This window comes from Ochlerotatus camptorhynchus, unplaced genomic scaffold, assembly GCF_037179485.1.
Source record: "Ochlerotatus camptorhynchus isolate MF236.1 unplaced genomic scaffold, CSIRO-AGI_Acam_v1.1 ptg000112l, whole genome shotgun sequence".
In the NCBI taxonomy this organism is placed as follows: Eukaryota; Metazoa; Arthropoda; class Insecta; order Diptera; family Culicidae; genus Ochlerotatus; species Ochlerotatus camptorhynchus.
Genome location: NW_027040602.1, coordinates 2,299,584 through 2,321,742, shown reverse-complemented (window position 1 = coordinate 2,321,742; position 22,159 = coordinate 2,299,584). Strand labels below are relative to the sequence as shown.

The 22,159-nt window shown below is 41.9% G+C and overlaps 1 protein-coding gene and 2 non-coding genes across 3 annotated transcripts; 2 read left to right on the top strand and 1 right to left on the bottom strand.

Moving 5' to 3' along the window:
• Positions 1–9,756: 9,756 nt before the first annotated feature.
• Positions 9,757–16,902, top strand: LOC135699567 (uncharacterized). Its single transcript, XM_065219838.1, has 2 exons — positions 9,757–13,281; positions 16,750–16,902. The coding sequence occupies exons 1-2, from the start codon at positions 9,757–9,759 to the stop codon at positions 16,900–16,902; spliced, it is 3,678 nt and encodes a 1,225-aa protein (XP_065075910.1).
• Positions 14,802–14,874, top strand: TRNAV-AAC (transfer RNA valine (anticodon AAC)). Its single transcript has one exon. It is a non-coding gene; the product is annotated as a tRNA-Val (tRNA).
• A 629-nt stretch (positions 16,903–17,531) lies between the features above and the next one.
• On the bottom strand, positions 17,532–17,603 carry TRNAD-GUC (transfer RNA aspartic acid (anticodon GUC)). Its single transcript has one exon. It is a non-coding gene; the product is annotated as a tRNA-Asp (tRNA).
• Positions 17,604–22,159: the final 4,556 nt, after the last annotated feature.

The following is a 22,159-nucleotide window of genomic DNA, read 5'->3' as shown; positions in this document are numbered from 1 at the left end:
CACGGCCGCCGACGTAGATCTCCCTCCAGTGGCCAGGATCCACTGGCACGGAGACAAAAGTTGGCAATCGCACAAGAACAAAATTGACAGCCGAATCAAGGACCGCTTCAGGGCAGGAGACAACTCGCTGGCTTTACGCCGGACAGTTGTCGAAACTCTCGAGGCGCACTACCAAGGTTATGAAGTTAGGTACACCCTAGAGATGAACTAGCCTAAGGCTAAAAATCTCTTTAATAAAGCTTAAAAAAAAAAGTTAGGTACACCGACGGCTCCCTCTCCAGGAGCGGAGTGGGAATGGGGGTCACCGGAGATGGTCGGCTTGTGAGCAGATCGCTCGGTGTTCTCAGCTGTGGCAGCGGCCATTCTCCACGCGGTTAAGTTACCGGCCGATATTAGTCGTAACTGACTCACATAGCGTGATATTGGCCCTAACAACAGAAACACCAAAGCATCCGTGGATCCAAGGGACGGTAAAGCATGCGGTGCCCAACACTGTATTGATGTGGGTACCCGGTCACTGTGGGATCCAAGGGAACGCAACAGCCAACCATGCCGGCTCAGGCCACATTGTACCCAGGTCCACCGGCAATGTACCGCTCCAAGATGTCAAAAAGTGGATCAAACGGACGGTTCGGAGAGCCTGGGACACCGGAAGATTAAGGCGACCACCGGAACCTGGAAGGATCGAACAAACCTAAGAGAACAACGAGTGGTGTCAAGGCTGCGCTCCGGGCACAGCAGAGTCTCCCACAACTTCGGAGGAACACCGTTCCGGAGGACCTGCGAAACCTGCGGAGTGCCAGCCACCGTGGAGCAGATCCTCGTGAACTGCGTGGAGCTGGAGGACCTTCGTGCTGCCTTCGGCTTGGAGTCAATCAGCATTCGGAACCTTTTGGGCGACGAGTCCCCGGCAGCAGCCGCCCTCATAGCTTTCCTAAAGGAGGCGAACCTTTACAACAATATCTGAGTGTTCCTTGTTTGTATTTACAGTTTGTTGGCCCTTTTGGCAGTTTTCTACACCTTTTCATTCTTGCAAGATAAATGTATTACAGCCAACATTGGGAATCTTCTTGTGAGAACCCAATTTTTTTCTTTCTTGTTTTTTACTATCTTAAGAAATGAACTAGCCATCCCTAATAACATTGCAAGTTTTATGGAGGTTTTATAGCATGCTACAAGGCTAAATCATGGTCTACAGGACCCCTAATAAAACCGAAATTGTTACTTGGGATATGGCTAAAAATGTCTATAATAAAGACAAAAAAAATGGCTCATTTTCACGGCGCCTACGATATTGCTTCGAAACAAGGTTGCAAAGACTCATTTCAGCTAAAATAATGTTTTTCGGAATAATAAAACCAAAAGATGGTATGATGGCATGTTTTACTTGTAACTTACAAGAAGAGGTTACAAAGTATGCGTTGGAAACATAAAACCTGTAAATTTTGCTTTCTATGAGTCACAATCAGCGATTTTGTGATCGCTGAGTGAGTGAGTGAGTGAGTGAGTGAGTTTGTGAAAAATTGCTGATTGTGACTCTCATGAAGTGAAATAAACAGGTTTAATATGTCAAACACATTCTTTGCAACCTCTTCTTGTATCCTGCCAATTCAAAATTTGATCATGGCATCTAATTATCTCATAATTTAGAAAAACATTGTTTTAGCTGAAATGAGTCTTTGCAACCTTGCTTCGAAATAGTGTTTTTATTGATTGTAGAATTGTTTTTAAAAGACTTTCGGCTCCATAAAAAAATATTGCCTTATCAAATAAACAAATTATAAGATTTTTTTGAGATGCATAAAATCACATGAGAGTTCAAAAAGAAAAATTAATGAAAATCAAAATGAGTGCCCAGGACCTAACTCAGCTATATACAGTCAATTTACATGTTTCTGTAAATGTCTAGAATACAACTTTAATTACTTTGACTTTTGCCTCTCTTTATTAGTTTTTGTTCATCTTGTCCCCCCATCTCGATGACGCTCATTTTCCTTTCCTTTTATGTCTTCATTTGTGTGCCATAAAGTAAATCCTATGGCGTCTCAATGTGTTTAACCCGTTAACGTCCAAGTCGTTTTTGACCTCCGTTTTTCAAGGATTATTGTCACATTATTAAAAATATTCCAAAGATCATTTAAGTGATATTGAAATCATAATTTACGTTCCCAATTTCTGTTAAGACATGATAATATATACAAAAAATGCTTGTCTATAAATAAATCACTTGGCGTTAATGGATTAAACGAAATATTAGCTCGTAGGCCCAATTTATATTCGAAAAACAGTGTTGTATTTTTAACGAAATATAAACAATTTGTGACTTTTTATCGCGGAGAGGTAAGTAAATTTGGAAGTCATCTTTAGTATAAACACTTCCCTTGATGTTCAGACTAGCTCGAAAGAGAGAGATGAAGTTCAGCTTATGCTTAGTTGGTCAAAAATTAGATCGATACATACTCTATTTAATAAACATGTAAGAAGAGTCAGATCTCACCATAGTCCAGTGGAACCAGTCAAAACCCTCTTCCGAAGTTTTGGTGTTTAGGTTTCATTGAAGATGTTTCTTGAAATGTTATTCTTCATCTGTCAAATCAAGCATAACTATTCAAATCAATGTATCTTCTTTTGTAAACAATCTCTTTAATCGACAATTTTTCTTGACTGCTCAACTCATCCACACAAACAGGCATCATTATCAATATTTCCCCAACTAGCTGGTGTGGTTAGTTTCTATGAGTGAGTTAGCAGTTGCCACAAATCGTCGATTGAAGTGATTGTTAACAAAATCAGATACGTCGATTTGAATAGTTGCGCTTGAAATATGCACTTGTAATTTTATTAAGGTGGTAGTACACTTAAAAAAACTAACTATTTAGCAATCATAAGGATTATTTCTTGAGTAAAGTTTTAGAACTATGCATTTAATTAAACTTTGCTGAAGTCACAAAGTTTCTACATCGTAATTCTTGCGCGATATAACTGGATTTTTTTTTCAGGACTACCTTAAAATTGGTTTAATGTTTTTTTTTGACATCATAAATCTTCACTTATCGATTCGACATGTTCAATATCATCTGACTTTTCTTACAGCAAAATTATGCATCGCATTGTATGCTTTGTAAAGCGGGCTTAAGGCAAACATTTGCAAATTTTGCAATTTAAATTTCTCTGATGTTTCCAGTTTATGGCTGCCAATATTGAATTTTTTTGATCAATCGTGATATGAAGTATTAGTGTTCCAAAAATCATGGTCGGGTTTGCTCGGATACATAAGTTTTTGCAATATCGTTTCGGTTGATATGATTATAAAAATACCGTGTATATTGTTAATACAAAAACTTTCTTTTTCTCCTACAACTTTGTCTCAGTGGTCAGTTCGATTATAAGTGACTTTTTTGTGCCATGATTTTTTAAATGTCAAGTACTTCATTATGAAAAAAGTAATTTTTTTGGAGAAAAGTGAGTGATTGCCATAACAAACAATTATGCAATAAATTTGGTCTGTGCGCCCATTTAAGTATGGGCCATTTTACAGACCTATTGAGCACTGCTTTGATGGACTTTAATATGTAAATATCCTTTTTGACGTAGAATTACGTCTTTCGGCTACATATTGGGGGTGCAATTTAAAAAAAACCAAAATCGACCGCATTACGAAAAGAGGTCAGGTTTTGACCACATATAACTCTGTCAATAACAGATGGATTTAAATTCTAAACAAGCCAATCGATTGTAAATTTATCTACCAATCTGCTAAACTGAACACGTTATCAATTTTCTATAGGTAACCATTGAAAAATACACAAATGTCCAACTGTTGCAATGGTGATCAAAAAAATCACCGATTGCCTGCAAACAGCGCATTCCCTAACACAGATTTAAAAATCTAATTCGATCCTGTTTTACTGAACCGTGTGTGGTGGTGTTCGGTCGTCGGTGTCAGCAGCAGCAGCATCAGAAGCAGCAGTGCTTTCAGCGTGTGGCGTTAACATTGTTCTCCAGTACACAGGAGCACATGAGCAACACAAGGAGGAAGAAGCCGCACCGCTATGGATCAAAATAAGTTTCTTCGTGAGTCGCTGTGGTTGATCTATGCCAAGTGCGTCACTCTTGCTCCAAATCCAAACAACATACAGCTCGCCAGCCTCATCCGTGTTGAACACCCTAATAGCTCAGCATTACTCAACCATTACTTACCATTATTGGCAACACTGTCCAACATCACTCTTTGTTTGTTGTCGTCGCAGATTTTAATTCGCCGTTTTTCGTTGTTTTTTCGCGCTGTTTATTATCGGACGCGCTGTTTATTATCGGACGCGCTCGTTAGTGCAATATTTGGTCAAAGCATATCGGAATCTAGTGTTGTTTACCTAGTTGTGCCACAGTGTTTTATGCAATTGTGTTTTTGTGAAATACGCATTGTATCATCGTAATCGCTCATACCTACTTACTCGTTGTCTCTCTTCCGAAGCGCCATCTACCAGTAAACTTTGGAAGCTAGCACATCTGAGTAACCTGAACGTTGCATACAGCTTTCATTCTTACTTGGATCACCGTAATATTGCGGTGCATTAAACAACGGGAAGAGATTTTTTTTTCTTTTTTCTTTATTAAAGAGACTTTCAGCCTTGGGCTGGTTCGTCTCTCGGAACGGGAAGAGATTTCTCATCGTCATGAGAGCTTGTAATACTTGTTCGGAGCCTATTGACGGCAATGACAAATACGTTCTCTGCAGTGGAGTCTGCAACAGACTGTTCCACTTCAATTGTGCTGGGCTCAACGTTACCAACTTCAAGGCATGGTCATCCAATGTCGGTCTACTGTGGTTTTGCGATGCTTGCAGAGTTAACTTTAACCCAACAATCGTTTATCGTGAATCGCACATACTCAGAGCACTGCGTGATCCCTCAATACGAGTAGACTCTATTGACCTTCGGATTGGACAGTATGCTGAAAATTTGAAGACATCATTTCCACACCTGAGAAGGGAATCGAATGTCGATTTGAGATTCCATCAGCATCCAGCTGGTGCTCCCACTGATTTTCACCACAGCATAGATCGGTTAAATCTGAATAGTTCGTTGCATTCTAGCCTAGGGAATATTTTCGGTGAACATGACGAACCCATAACTTCAGAAACCACCGCTGCTTCTGTTGTAAGGCGTTCTGCTGCTCTCACCACCACCACGACCGCCATTCCAACTGCTATCCTTGCCACAACTGTCACTAGATCGAATGAGAATGCCACTTCCGTTGCTACCACTAACAGCTCTACTGCTACATGCACCGTCGCCTCTACAATAACCATGAACACCGCTGCCAAGAACTGCACAACTGTTGCATCAATCACCGCACCTGGAACTGGAACCACGGTTACCTCAACAGCTACCTTGACAAATAACCGAGGGCCTCACGGACAATCTAACCGTTTAAGGGTTGTTTTGAGAAACGAACGTCGAAGGCAGCAAAGCAATACCGACACAATCGAAGTGTTGAAACCATTCTACATTACCCCTTTCCACGTCGAGCAGACTGAAGAAGATGTCCTGGAATACCTCCGCGGAACCTTCAACATCGAAAATTCTACGGTGCGCTGTGTGAAGCTGGTACCTAGAGGCAAACAAGTCAACGAGCTAACCTTTGTCTCCTTCAAAGTATCCGTTTTACCCGACTTGGAAACCACTGTAAGGGGATTCATTCTACTGGCCTGATGGAGTAAATGTACGTGAATTTGAATCAAAAAACGACGCGGCTCCAATCAACCTACGACCACCAATACTTCCACAATAAGTTTATCGATACACTCTACATCAACTACTCGCAACTCTACGCAACTTTCATCTACTCTGGCACGCAACGGTGTTCGCCCTATGGAAGCCACCGATCCTCTCACCACAGTCGTGCCTTTCCTGCCATCGTCCATCAGTCGTCCCGGCCCTGTGTGTGAGTTTGGAAACGTGGTCTTCCAAACGAATACAGCAGGCAAGTACGATTCATTCTTGTTCAGCCCAATTCGTTGCTTGGTTTCAGTACTACACCGTTTAGCCGTCATTATTCAAGACCTTCAACTCAGCATGTTTCACCTCTAGGACGCAACGATACTGGCTACATGGAAGCCCCTAATCCCCCTACCACAGTCGAGCTTTTCCCGTCATCGGCCAACAGTCGTCCTGGCCCTGTGTGTGGGGTCAGAGAAGGGGTCTTCCAACCCGCTATCTTTGGCAAGTACGTTTCTGTTTTAAGCCGTTCAACTTCTGATCAATCTACTGGTTCTAGCGTTGCAATCAACTGTCCCTCTTCAAACGTCAGCGAGTTTAACTATCCAAACAGCATGGTAGTGACCAGCAGCAATAATGATGCAGCTCATTCAGGACACAACTTTCTATCCGTCTTCTACCAGAACGTCAGAGGTCTGCGCACTAAAACGACAGAATTGAAGTTAAGGCTATCGAGCTGCGACTACGATATAATTGTTTTTACCGAAACATGGCTCCGGTCTGATATAAGCGATATGGAACTCACTTCCGACTACTCTATATTTCGGTGTGATCGAAGTGAAACTACTAGTAATTCTTCGAGGGGTGGTGGAGTTTTCGTAGCTGTTAAAAATATTTTGCACTGTACTGCGGTTTCTTTGGACGATTGTAGACAGCTTGAACAAATTGTTGTACGAGTAACACTTCCTCACCATTCGCTGTCGATCATTGGCATCTATCTTCCCCCGAATTCCGACGCAAGTTTATATTCGGCTCACGTTACGGCTGTCCAGAACTTATCGGATCGTTCGTCGGACAATGACATTATTCTACTCTTCGGGGACTACAATCTTCCTCATCTGCAATGGTGCTTCGATGAGGACGTTAATGGGTTTATACCTTCGAACGCTTCCAGTGAACAAGAACTCAATCTCACCGAATCCATCTCTGCGTGCGGGCTGGTTCAAGTGAATTCTTATACGAACCCGAACAGTAAACTACTAGATCTAGCATTCACGAATTCTCCAGATGTCATTGAAGAACTGCGGCCACCACTTCCACTCTTATCCACCGACGCCAATCACCCACCGTTTATTTTACTAGTGGATGTGCACAGCGTCATCATAAACCAACAAATCGACGCGGATTCCGATGCAGTTGACCCAGATTTCAGGCAATGCAACTTTGATTAACTTAATGCCGCGTTTTCGTCGATCGACTGGCAGCTTCTTCTACATGAACACACTGTTGATGCAAACGTTATCTTGTTTTATGACAAGCTGTATGAGATTATTCACTCAATTGTTCCTCGTCGCCGTCGTATTTCAAGTTGCGTCAACAGGAAGCCTTGGTGGATGGCTGAATTGCGAAATCAGCGTATTTAATAGACTGAGGAAAGCACGCAAACGATATTTCGCTGATAAATCGAACGAGAACAGAGATTTCCTTCATCTAATTGAATCATCCTATAATGAACTTCTCTCTTCAAGCTACCAAGTATACATGCGCAAACTTGAATCCAGCCTAAAACAAAATCCGTCGATGTTCTGGGGGTATGTTAAAAAGCAAAAGGCTAGCAATCGTGTACCGAATAACGTTATCTACGGTGATTCCATGGCCAGCACACCTGAAGATGCTGCCAATCTTTTTTCGAATTTTTTTTCAAAGTGTATTCTGTTCAACTTCTCCTGTACCTCGCCCGGATTGTTTCCAACACGTGCCATCTTATGGTATCCACCTTCCAATCTTCAGTTTTTCTTGTGACGAAGTGTTAAGTACGTTGGCTAAATTAGATGCTTCGAAAGGAGCGGGAGTCGATGGTCTGCCACCGATATTAGTGAAGAACTGCGCTGCATCTCTGGTTGAACCATTGACGTTACTGTTTAACTGTTCGTTAGAACATAAAACGTTCCCAAGTTTATGGAAAACCGCGTCAATGATTCCTGTTTAAACAGCAGTTTAAACAATGTGGTAAACTATCGAGAGATTTCAATTCTCTGCTGTCTGGGAAAGGTTCTCGAATCACTAGTGCATAAGGTCGTGCTGAATGCAGCGAAACCGATTATCTCTGAGTATCAGCACGGATTCATACCACACCGGTCTACTACAACCAACTTACTGTACTATACCAACGTACTGTTCCGTGAGATAGAACGTCGCAACCAGGTGGACTCTATTAACATAGACTTTTTGAAAGCGTTCGACACCGTCCCGCATGCCTATGCCACAGAAAAACTGAAACACATGGGATTTCCGGATTGGATTGCGGACTGGATAAGGTCATATCTAACGGGTCGAAAGGCATTTGTGCAAGTGAACTCGTCTCGTTCCAATACGTTCGACATACCATCTGGCGTACCCCACAGGGTAGCGTGTTAGGACCTTTGCTCTTTGTCCTCTTTATTAACGACCTGTGCCTTCGAATATCCTCTGGAAAGCTCCTTTATGCTGATGACCTCAAAATCTTCAGAATTATCGCGTCTGTACTCGATTGTATTGTACTGCAGGCTGACATCGACGTAGTGTCAATCTGGTGCAAAGAGAATGGCATGAGCGTGAACATCAATAAATGCAAAACGATCACATTTAGTCGCTGTTTGTCAACGCTCACTCACCAATATCGAATTGACATTACTCCGCTAGAACGTGTGCAATTTATTCGCGACTTGGGAGTTATAATTGACTCTAAACTTATAGCGAATTCGTTTATTATCGGGGTTGAAACCAGTTCCAACCCGTGCGAACCCGAACTTTTTGTCAGTGCGAACCTCGACCCGTGCCAGGTTTTAAAAACAAACGATCAAACTGACGTTTGCTAGAAAACAAGCAGACCCAATCTTGATACCCGATCCAGGTTGGAACTGAATAATAAACGAATTCGCTATTAGATTCAGTGAACACCATGACAGCAAAAGCTTGCTCCGTACTCGGGTTTATTCGTCGTAATGCTTCTCAACTAACCGATGTGTACGCATTAAAATCACTCTTTTGTGCTTTAGTGCGCAGCATTCTGGAATACGCTGCCCCGGTTTGGGCACCATATCACACATCCCAGGAGATCCGCATTGAACGTATACAAAAAATGTTCATACGATTTGCACTCCGGAACCTACCGTGGAATGATACCGTGAATCTTCCTGATTACGAACAAAGGTGCCTGTTCGGGATGTGTCATGACAGCTCGAAGAAAATTTTTGATTTGAGCTTTTTATGTGACCGGCCTACCATGATCAATTTGGCAACACATTGAAAGCACCGAAGGAGAGGAGAAGATTGGCGCTACCGAGCAAAACCGAGCTATTCATTCGTGCAAGCAGAAGCTCACTAGCGTTCGTCGCGAACAGTTAATTTTTATAGTATTAGCGTAAATATATGAGTAAAGTACAGAAGTTAAGTGTTTTTTTCATCAAAATGTCCTTCCGAAATTCCTCGTGAGAAAATACAGTCCGCTACTGAACATAAAATGGTCCTACCGAACCGGATGTTCGATGAAGTGAAGTGAAATTGAATTTCGGAAGAACTGCGGAAATTGTGAAGACTGGAACTCTGCCACCGGCAGTGAAGACGCCATTTTGCAAGTGTTGGACAAGAAAAAAGACGGCAATGTGTTTGATGAGCGAAAAAGACGCCATCTTATAAAATATCAATCTGAAGAAAATTAAGTGACGTGAGACCACGAGGACACCAATTTCTGCCCAGGCACCGTGATTATAGACTTGGCTGTTTTCCGTGCTTGGTTCGGGCATAAGGCTCGGATTGTTTCGGTGATTCTCTGGTCATGTCAAAGAAAGGTGAAGGAGTGGGTAAACCGACGACTCCAAAAGTGAAGGATAAGAAGAACCATCAAGAAGAGATGGCGAAGGCAGAGCAAGTAGACGTTCTCGTCCACCGTCGCGGTTTGGCTAAAGGTAAGCTAACCAGATTATTTAACTATTTGTTCGACAATGAAGAAGAAGAACCTCAATTAAGTGAGGCCCAGATTCGACACTATCTTAAGAAGCTAGATGCTGTTCAGAAGGACTACAATGACCTAAATGAACGCATCTTACCGTTAGTCCCTGCTCAAGATCTAGCAGACCACGACCAGCACTATGTGCAGTTCGATGAACTTCAGGATAAATTAGCCGTAAAGCTCGAGGAGCAACTAGCTAAGCTGCAAGCTACCGCAGCTGCGCCTGGAGCTACCATAGCCACCGCACATCCTCAAGCTCCCATTATTGTTCACCAACCTCTGAAGATACCAATTCCCACTTTCGATGGTCGCTACGAGAGCTGGCCAAAATTTAAGGTAATGTTCAAGGACCTGGTGGATAAAACTCCTGATCCCCCAGCTGTCAAACTATATCATCTCGACAAAACTTTGATGGGAAGTGCAGCTGGTATAATCGATGCAAAAACCATCAGTGAAGGCAACTACAATCGTGCCTGGGAGATCTTTGAGGAGAGATACGAGAACAAGCGTCATACCATTGACAAACACATTCATGGTTTGCTGAATCTAAAGAGGATTTCCAAGGGAACCTACGAGGAGTTGAGGAGTTTGTTGGATGAATGCTCTAAACACGTCGAGAGTCTGAAGTTCCTGGAGCAGGAGTTCATAGGAGTATCGCAGATCATCTTGGTGCATGTCCTTGCAGCCGCGTTGGACAGAGACATCAGAAGGCGCTGGGAGCACACGGTCAAGCACGGCGATCTTCCCAGCTATGATCAAATGATGAAGTATCTTAAGGAAGAGTGCTTCACTATGGAGCGATGCGATGATTCATCCACAAAGCAGCATCACTTACAAGCTAAACCATCCGCAGTTGCAACCAAACAAAGTCAAAGGTCCCTCACAGCAGTTGGCACGGATTCGGAATCAAGATGTGACTTTTGTGGAAAAGGTCATCTCAATTATACATGCTCGGAGTTCAAAGGATTGTCGATTCAGCAACGAGTAGTCAAGGTAAGAGAGAACAACCTGTGCTTCAACTGCCTAAGGAAAGGTCATCGTGGTAGTAATTGTCCGTCAGACAGAACTTGCAACAAATGCAAGCGCCGGCATCATAGTCTGTTGCACGCTGAGGATAAACCTAAGCCGACACCCGAAGAAGAACAGACCACACCATCAACCCAACCGCAGAAGAAAGAAGAACAACAGCCGAAGCCATCGGAAGAAGCAACATCCGCTAGTTGTAGCAGCGAGAGATTGCCTACCCAACAAGTGCTACTTCTTACAGCAGTGGTGGATATCATCGATGAAAATCAAAAAACCCATCCGTGTCGCGTTTTATTGGACAGTGCGTCACAAGTTAACTTGATTTGCAAGCCAATGATAGAGTTCCTGGGTTTGAAGCGGTTTCCTTCCAACGTCGTCGTTGCAGGAGTGAATAACACGAAGAGCCATGCGTCAAGCAGTTGCGTGGTGCAGATTCGTTCAAGGCATTCTGGTTTCAATGCCAACGTGAAGTGTTTGGTGACTGAAAGAGTAACGGCGGATTTGCCATCTTCCACGGTGAATGTATGCCCATGGGAGATTCCACCTGGTATTCAGCTTGCTGATCCGATGTTCTACGAGACTGGAAAGGTAGATATGTTGCTCGGAAATCAGCTGTTCTTGAAATTGCTACTGCCAGGAGAAACGCATTTGGCTGATCATCTCCCAAGTCTGCGAGAAACCCAACTGGGCTGGGTCGTTGGTGGGGTTTGCGATGACACAATGTCCGATGCAGTAGTCCATTCGCATTCACTTACGCTTGAGGAGTTGGATCGAACTGTCAAGAGGTTCTGGGAAATTGAAGAAGTTGCAGGTGTGAAACTATCCTCGGAAGCTATAGAGTGTGAGCAACATTTTCAAGAAACACACCGTCGTGACGAAAGTGGGAGGTACGTCGTCCAATTGCCTCTCAAGGAGAATGTCAGTAAATTAAGAAGTTCCCGTTCACTGGCCCTTAAGAGGTTTCACAACTTGGAGAGACGGTTAGCACAAGATCCAAATTTGAAGCAACAATACGTCGAGTTCATGACTGAGTACGAGCAGCTCGGTCACTGTGAAGAAATTTCCGAGAGTGAAGTAGTTAAGGATGGTGCGTGGTACCTACCGCACCACGCCGTCTTGCGTCCGTCGAATACTACTACCAAGTGTCGAGTGGTGTTCGATGCATCGGCAAAGGTTAACGACCTTTCGTTGAATGATGTCATGAAGATAGGATCGCTTAATCAGTGTTCTTTGGATGAGATAACTCTTCGTTTCCGAATTCCACATTATGTCCTGACTACGGATGTAGCAAAGATGTATCGTCAAGTGTTCCTTGAGAAGGTACACAGATGTCTTCATCGAGTATTCTTCAGATTGGATCCGTCGCGTCCACTTCGTGTGCTGGAGTTAAAAACCGTAACCTATGGCACTGCTTCAGCACCTTTCCTAGCAACAAGAGCATTGTTACAGGTAGCACTCGATGAAGGGCACAATTTTCCATTGGCAGCCGAAATTGTCAAGAACTGTTTTTATGTAGATAATGCACTTTTCGGTTTCGACGACATTGATGAAGCACGTGAAGCACAGTCGCAGCTGATCCATCTCTTGGAGGCAGGTGGATTTCATTTGCACAAGTGGGCTTCTAACTGTCCAGATCTAGTCGAGCATATACCGGAAGTTGATCGTGAAGAATTGGTGAACATTGAAGGAATTGGAGTGAACGAAGTGATCAAAACGCTTGGTCTGCTGTGGAACCCGTGCTCGGATGAACTGATCTTCGTTGCAAAGCCATTTCCTGAGATAGCAAAGCCGACGAAGCGTCAAGTACTGTCGTTAGTTGCAAGTATGTTCGACCCTCTGGGGTTAGCTGCACCGGTGATTGTCGTTGGGAAGATGCTGATGAAGAACGTTTGGAGTGAGAAGATCGATTGGGACGAAGAATTAAACAGTGAATTGGTCAAGAATTGGGAATACTTCTTGAAATGCTTAAGTGGTGTGAAGAAGATCCGAATCCCTCGTCGAGTGGTGTCATCTGATGCTATTGCCTTTGAGATCCATGTTTTCGGAGATGCGTCCTTGGAAGCTTACGGAGCCTGTGTTTACATAAGATCAATTATTCCTGGAAAGTCCCATGAGATGAAGATGTTGACTGCAAAGTCGAAGATAGTGCCGAAGTCAGTACTGACGGTTCCGCGAAAAGAACTCTTGGCAGCTGTGTTGTTGCATCGTCTAGTGAAGAAAGTGTTGGAAACTTTGAAACTGCCTTTCCGGAAAATAGTGTTGTGGTCAGACAGCCAAATCGTGCTAGCGTGGCTGAAGAAAAATCCCGAACAGCTGGAAGTGTTTGTAAGAAATAGAGTTGGTGAGATTACTGCTACCGGAAATTGCTTTTCGTGGAAATATGTGAACACTGCAGAAAATCCTGCTGATATAGTGTCCCGCGGGCTTTCTGCCGAAATTTTGGCCACAAGTGATCTGTGGTGGAACGGACCAATGTTTTTGAGAAGTGAAGAATGTCAAATGGATGTTCCTGAACCGTTGCCAGATGAAGATATTCCCGAACTCAAGACCATGGTTGTCGTTAGTGCCACAGTGGAACTCGAACTGTTACCTGTGTTTAAACGATTCGAGAGTTTCCGGAAACTGCAGCGCGTTGTAGCATATGCACTGCGCTTTTGCCGGAACTGCAAGGAAAGAATTAAGGAGAAGCGTGTGCTATCGATATTTCCAACTATACCTGAGATGCAAGATGCAATGAAGGTAATAGTTTTTGTGGTACAGCGTCAAGAATTTGCGGAAGAGATCATGAGGATGAAATCAGGTGAGTCCCCCAAGAAGCTTAAATCCTTGAACCCATTTTTTGATGGTGAGCTATTGCGGGTTGGTGGTCGTCTGCGCCATTCGCAATTACCGTACCTGAGCAAGCATCAGTGGATCTTGCCAAATAGAAGCCCCGTGGTTCAAAGTTATATACGGTGCATCCACCGGGAGAATCTGCACATCGGACCAACTGCGTTGCTAGCAACCCTGCGAAGACAATATTGGATTATTAATGGACGATCTACGGTACGTAAGATTACGCGTGATTGCGTTAAATGCTTCAAGGTTAATCCCACTGCCGCAGAGCAATTCATGGGAGACCTTCCTTCAAGCCGCTGTGACAGAGCTCCAGCATTCCAAAGGGTGGGATTGGACTTTGCCAGCCCTTTTCTAATCTAGCAAACCAGTAGAAAGGCTGCTCCAGTAAAGGGATATGTTTGCGTATTCGTGTGCTGTTTGTGATGACTTCGATTTTAATTTAACTAGGCTCTGTTTTAAAAATAGGTTAAGAGTAAATGTGATAGGTTAAGATTAGTCTGTGCGAAACCGTCGAAGACTGAATAAATAAATAAATAAGTAAATAAATTACGACCAAACGGTCCTTTTAAGGATCACCATAAATTATTGTTGTTTTAGAGTTCATTTTCATTGAATAAAGGTAGGTACCGTCCGGTAGGCTCGTATTCTGTGATTGATGTGCTTGCTTGAATCCAAAACATGTAGTCTAGGATTGGCTTGTACTATATGAACATCGACAGAGCACCTCACAATAGAACTCTCAAATTGCTTTTTAATTTCAACTTATTGAAATTTTTCACTGATAACGAGTTAAGAAATCAATTTAATATTTACTATACTTTTGCTATGCCATCATAAATACCTTTCGTAATCCTACGTCAAATCTACGGTCGTGTTTTGGATACAACCGCTTACTTTTTTTTAAACAACAAGCACAAACCTAACCGATACTAAACATAAATTAATCCATGCAGAAGCAACTTTTTGAAACGTTGCTCTATCAATAACTGAAACAACCAATTATTCAAGTTTCCGTGGTGTAGTGGTTATCACATCCGCCTAACACGCGGAAGGCCCCCGGTTCGATCCCGGGCGGAAACAAATATTTTTACCCCCCATCCTCCTAGATCCCTCATACTCTTTCTAATGACAAAAAACTAAAGATCTGTTACTCCTATTAAGTAATAATTGACATAATTACGCCTTTTTGTAACTGTAAACGATCCAAAACCGCAACTACCTGCCGACAGATCAATCTTTCTTGCTTCCAACGCAAACTCCCTCGAACATACCTCGACGAAAATTTCTGCTACATCATTTGAACACGAATTTGTAACATTTCACTTAAGGTTCAAATGAGACGTTTAACAAACGTGTGAGCATGTAACGACACAACACTCACACTGACGGGCACTGAGATGTGCGTCTTTCGCTCGCCTCTTCTCATGTCCCCTCGGGGAGGTGTTGTACATCATCATATTTAGCATTCACCTTACCACTCGACCAACGATTGAAAAAGTAGACTTAGAAGGAAGATCCCCCTCTCGTCTACTATTCGTCTGCTTGCTCAACGTATAATAAGATTCATTTCACTCACCGCGTGTTCTTTTTTGGCTACCTAGTAGCTAGGTAGCTGCGGATCATCTGGTAGCAAGCACCTGGTGTGTGTGTGTGGTGTGGGAGGGAAACACGTGAGGTCTCTGCACGGGGCGGTCAAAAATCCGTGTAAACGGTGATGTTGTTTCGACGAAACAATTTTGTTCGACTTGGCGCTGGTGGTGGCATGGCACAGATCTTTCGGTTCGACAGGCAAAGAGCGGAAACGCGAGGACACGCAAGGCGACGATGGCGACGACGACGTTTGGGTTGAAAACAAGCTTCCCAAAAGGAACGTAATGAGATGAAATGTAACTCGCACCGAATTCAAACAGAATAAATACATGGTCGAGGAATTTGGAACGAGGGCTGCTCAGGGGCGGGGAACAGTAGAGCTGTGGTTAGAAAATTGAATCAAATCAGCGAGGTAAATAAAAATAAACACTGGTGAAACCGTGCAGTGCAAGATTCTGCTTGCGATTTGGTATATTTAGATGAAAATTTGGCGTGAAATCCGGATAATAACAGTTCATAATCATGTGAATTGCGCTGTTTATAAAAGTTATGGCACATTTCAAATAATCTTGAAATAATTTGATATTATTCGATCATATTTTACAAGCTATTAAAGGTTCTTTTCAACATTGTGGATTGTCATATCCATGCATTGAAATAATCGAATTAACAATAATTATTAAGTGAATTATTTATCAAAATATCCCAGATGACTAACAGTCTTAATTTGATAATGTGACCTGTGAAACCATCACCCATCAAACTTTCTACTTCGGATATTCCATTCAAAATCGGATAATAGACCCTCAACAGCTCGACATCTCGGCCCGTTAGTTTTAATTTCTTTTCAAACGCGTCTTCCTTAATTTGCAATTTCCTGTGTACCCACTCCCAACAAAGAATGCCAAAACCGCGTCTGGCCATAATAACCGGCCCGTTTTATTACGCTTCCTTGTCCAACGAAAACACGTGAATGTCGTCATCATCCTCATCATCAGATCAGAGGAAACCAAATTGGGCCACCCACACTTGCGCACGGTGGCTCATCTTACACTTATGGCAACCGCGCAGTGTCCGCCATGATCGTCGTCGCCGTGGCCAAAAACGATCAATAAATCACCTCGCGAGGGGTCCATTGCCCATCTCCCGCCAACCCACTGACCGGCTGGTGAAAGTCTGCTCAAGTCCCAAACGCGCGCACATATTAAGCTTAATTCAGTCTTTTTAACGTCCAATTACCGGCTCAAACAAATCACTTAACACACTGCCGGTTGGTTGACTGCTGGTCGGTGCGCAATGCATTATACCTACACACATAGCAGACTAGCCGAAAACTCATCGTCCGTCCCTTGGTTGTATTCGCAGCTTAGCGCGCTGCTTGAAACGACGACGTCGCGTGCCTCTCAGCAGCACAACCGGAGCTGGTTGGAGCTCCCGGTGGGGCAGATTTCGAAACAGCCAGTGCACCCGGATGGACTCAAAGTCGCTCAATTGCAATTGCACCATCATCGTCGGTAGACGACGGACCAGCACTCAGCAGCTCACAACGGGGGAACCATAATGCAATGCGTTGATGAGACTTAGTTTGTTTACCAATGCGATGAAATGTAACCGTCGGGGCTAACAAGTGTCGCATAAATGTACGTTATAATTGCCACGTATATTATCCGGTTAAAATTGTAATAGTGAACTCATTTACTGAATGTATTCGTATTACACCCCACGCTTAATTCCATTTCTGATATAACTGGACCATTCTTTGGGGATCCTCTTTACTTGGAATAAGTAACCAGAAAGCACTAGCACACATTTGAGGAAATAATTGGCTCATGAGGTCGTGTTGCCAAAAATGGGAAAGCACTGTATTACGTGCGCTGCCATCGAGATCGAATTGGCCAGAGCTTTATCGGAAATTGGAATGAGAAGTTAGGTTCTGAAACCTACTTACTGACCTACCCGATGATATTTATGTGTCCTAGTTCGTATCAGATTATCTTTTGATAAGCTGCTTTCGATATTATTGATATACGGCCTAGTATCTTAGTATCAGCTTGAACATGGGTGATTTATCCTAAATGATTTTAGGAAACCTTGCTCTATAGAATTATGGATGCCGCACAACAAAAAAGCAGTAAAAAAGAATTATCCTCCCCGACGGGGAATTGAACCCCGGTCTCCCGCGTGACAGGCGGGGATACTGACCACTATACTATCGAGGATTTGCTGATTAAGTTGACTTTCATAACTAATTTCAATACTATTTCGTAGTTATATGGATTTCATGACAGACAATCTTAATTTTGACAGTTTCTAAACCAATGGGTCACGGTTTGCCCTCAGATGGGTTGCAAAGATTCAGTTCTAAATTTATGTTTAAATTCTTCAAATTCATGCTAAAAAATACTTGTTTTTGAGTTAAAAATTACTATACGTCGTTTGGTGGCCCCCTAATGTTACTTAAGTCAAAGTGTATTTACCAGGATATTCGGGAGAACTATCGATCACGTCTCCTTACCTATCAGTTTAGGACCACCGAAATCATCTTAGCAACAAACAGTTTGATTTATTCACTTTAATTATGAGAAAGCAAAACGACGAACGTACACTTTTCACGAGTTTCTTTGCGCTGTTACTTAAGACAAACGGCATCGTCATAGAAATCGGGTGACTTATGTAACATCGAAACATATTTTGATCGAGAGGTGATAGAGTCAAAAAGCAATTTGACTGGTAAATAAATTTAAAAATGGGATGTGATCCTATATTCAGAAATAGCAGGAGCACCGTTTGACACTGATAGCTCGACTTTGTTTACCTTTGTTACTTTCGTCGTAATGAAAATTTGCTCTTGAATTGTTCTTTTATAACGATTGATTAATTGATAATTTACAACCAAATTGATAGTTGCATTGGATTTTTGTTATACAAATTTTAGCCTCTTAACCAAGGAATCAAAAATATCTCCAAATGATAAAATGACAAGCGATCAACGAGCCGAACGATCACGCTTTGTCAGTATTGAATCATCAATACTGACAAAGCGTTATCGTTCTTCCTTTTTTCATGACAAACAGCCTCGGCAACACTACTCGCTCGGGCCAGTAGAAGGAAACGGACAAATTTTTGGCAAGCTGCTTCACGAAGTAAAGCCGAAGATGATACACGTCTGTTTCGAGTCTGCATCGTGCTCTCTTGCTATTTTCTTTTTGCTGAAGGAAGTGTTACTACTACCTAAAGCTACAACAAATTTAAACAGCACTTTTCAGTGCTCAACCTGTAAAATTTCTACCTTGTTCAACTCTTATTCCTCTTCACCTTGTTTGGACCCTACCCAAGGTAATCCTTCTTGGTGCTTGATTTGGAAAATTCCTCTTTGATCCTTCAGATTCTTATAGTAATCTGCTTGGAAGTCGATTTGGATAAAAAATTTACTGCTGCCATGGAACCTAAGCGCAAAAGAAAAGGGCAAACTCTTGATCCTCCTTCTGATGAAACTAATTTGAGTAATCAATTTGATTTGCTCACGGATGATGAGAATGATCCATCATCCAAGAAAAGTATTCTAGTAAACTTTCCCGGCCTGATGCCAAGAAGGAAAAGATTCCCCCTATTGTGATAACCACTTCTGATTTCCATGCTCTTCGCATGGAACTTTTGAACTTCGTGAAAGTTAAATTTTCACTACAAATTAGACGTCGGGGTGAATGCCGTGTATTGGCTGAAACCTTGGACGGATTTAAATGTCTTCTCAAGTATCTTACTGAGAAGCAGTGCACATTTTTTACTTACGACACCAAAATTGAACGTGTGTTCAAGGTTGTCATGAAAGGACTGCCCAGTGAAAATCCCTGGATCAGATATAAGATGAACTGGCAAAATTATTTGGAGTTGTGCCACTCCAAGTAATCAAAATGAAAATGAAATCCCGTCCTGGCGATCTGCGCAACGGGATTTCTAATGATTTTTATTTAGTTCACTTCAAGTCTAGTGAACTAAACAACCTTAAGGTCTTGGAAAAAGCTAGCCTTACGCTCCATGTCCGAGTGAAGTGGGAACACTTCAGGAAGACTGGAGGAAATTTCCAAAACCTCACCCAGTGCCGTAAGTGCCAGGGATGGGGTCACGGAACTAAACATTGCACCATCCCAGCTAAATGCTTGAATTGTGGTGATTCCTCTCACGCAAAGGACGACTGTCCTGTAAAGGAAGATCCTAAGAAATTTAAATGTTCAAATTGTGGTGAAAACCACAAATCCAATTTTTGGGAATGTAAGACTCGCAAAGCGATCCTACAATCTCGTTCTAAGCGACAGGTAGGAAACGCTCCACGTTCCCGAACAGGTACAAATTCCTCTGCTGTTAACAACGGTCAGCGAGGAACAAATTCTACATTCGTACCCGTAGGTACAAATATCACCCCTGCTTTAAATTTTTCATCTATACCTACTCCCCTTGCTGCTCACAATGTTCAGCGAATTAATGGAGCTACCTATACTGCTATTGCAGCGGGTAGAAATCAAAATACTAACCAACGTAATTCTAACGGAAATTTTGACAATTTTGACTTAGGAAGCATTACTGCCCCTAAAATGGAATTTTTACAGAAATCATTATTTGACATCAGTGCTGAGATTTGTCATTGTCATTGACAGACTTTCGCGCGATATTGACAAAATTGTTCGTCACATAGTCACTGACAGACTTGATCCTCAAAAAAACCTTCGTCAAAATCTCACTCGTTTTTTCGTCAATGACAAAGATTCACCTGGTAACAAAAAGTGTAATTTAGTACATTCTGTGTCACATTATTGTTATCCAAGTAGCTCAGGACGTAGATACTTGTTCACTAAAATGGATCCATGTAATTGTTTTGCTCAAGTCATTTAATTTCGTTACACATTTAGCTAATAAACAAATCTGCACATGTTCGTCACTGACACCATTGTCATTGACAATTGACATGGTTTGCCTTGACTATGACTCTTAGCTAAAATGAGTGACCAAAGCAGAATTGTCAATATCACCGTGTACTGTCGAGATTTTGCAGCACTGATTGACATGATTTCTGATATGCTTAAATCTAACTCCATGTTTGATGCTATTCAAACTGGAGTAAAATTTGCAAACAATATTGTCATGACTTTAAAATACAGCAATGGATTTTAAAGCATTCAATATTTTAAATTGGAATGCTCGATCTCTTAAAGATAATGAAGACGAACTAGTTAACTTTATGAGAGTTCATAACGTGCATATTGCCGTTATAACTGAAAAGTTCCTTAAACCTGACCATAAGGTTAAAAGGGACGCAAATTATTTGATTTATAGAAATGATCGTCTTGATGGAGCATGTGGTGGTGTTGCCATCATTGTTCGTCTATGACGAATCAAACATAAAATTCTTTCTTCATTTGAAACCAAAGTTTTTGAAACTTTGGGAATTTCTGTTGAAACAAAATTTGGACAACTTACGTTTATAGCTGCCTTTTTGCCATTCCAATGCATAGGCCAGCAAAAGAATTTTCTCAAGGGTGACCTTCGGAAACTTACCCGTCATAGGTCTAAATTCTTCATTATTGGTGATTTTAATGCAAAACACCGCTCATAGAATAATGCTCAAAGCAATTCCAATGGTAATATTCTAACAGCACAACATGCTTTTCTTCAGCAAGAAATCCCTCCACTATTGATTTGGTCTTAACTGATTCATGTCAACTTTGTAGCCAATTGGTTACCCATGCTGACTTCGGTTCTGATCACCTTCCAGTAACTTTTGAAATATCCCAAGAAATAATTTGTAATCCCAACAGCTCTACTTTCAATTACCATAGAGCTGATTGGGAGCAGTATCGAACATTTATGGAATATAACTTCGATCCAAACATTCCTTTGCAAACCAAAGATGAAATTAATTATGCTCTTGAATCTCTGACTACTTCTATAGTTGAAGCAAGAGCTGCCTCAGTACCAAAATGCGAGGTTAAATTCGATTCAATTATAATAGACGACGATCTTCAGCTCTTGATCCGTCTTAAAAATGTCCGTAGGAGACAATATCAAAGAACACGCGATCCTGCCATGAAAGCTATCTGGCGGGATTTGCAAAAACAAATTAAAAAGCGATTCTCTGCCCTGAGGAACAAAACTTTTGAAAATAATGTTTCTAAATTAGACCCGAGTTTCAAACCCTTTTGGAAACTCACAAAAATTTTGAAAAAAACCTCAAAAGCCTATTCCAGCACTCAAAGAAGGTGGTAAAATTTTGATCACAAATTTGGAAAAAAAGCTCAGAAACTTGCTAAGCAATTCGAAAGTTCCCATAATTTCAGTTTGGGTCTTACTAGTCCTATCGAGAATCAGGTTGCTCGGGATAATCTGAATATTTTCTCTTGGGAAAATATTTTTGATGTTTCCTGGGGGACTGATTTGAACAAAGTAAGGTCTATAGCAAAAAAGTTTCATAATATGAAAGCTCCAGGTGATGAAGGAATTTTCTATATCCTCATCAAAAAACTCCTAGAGAGTACCTTGTCTTTCTTGGTAAAATTATTTAACAGATGTTTCCATTTGGCATACTTTTCTGATAAATGTAAAATAGCCAAAGTTGTTGAAATTTTGAAACCAGATAAAAACTCTTTAGAGTTACCAATTTAATTCATTCAAACAAATCTGAAGGCTTTCAACTGGAGTTGCTCTTCTAGACATAGAAAAAGCATTCGACAGTGTTTGGCATGAAGGTTTGATTGTGACTACCTGTTAGAGCAGGAGTTTGAGC

Excerpts from the sequence above, each read along its gene's own strand:
- LOC135699567 (XM_065219838.1), top strand. The coding sequence starts at position 9,757 with ATGTCAAAGAAAGGTGAAGGAGTGGGTAAACCGACGACTCCAAAAGTG. Across the intron at positions 13,282-16,749 it reads CCGAACAGCTGGAAGTGTTT|CTTAGCGCGCTGCTTGAAAC; the intron begins GTAAGAAATAGA and ends TTGTATTCGCAG.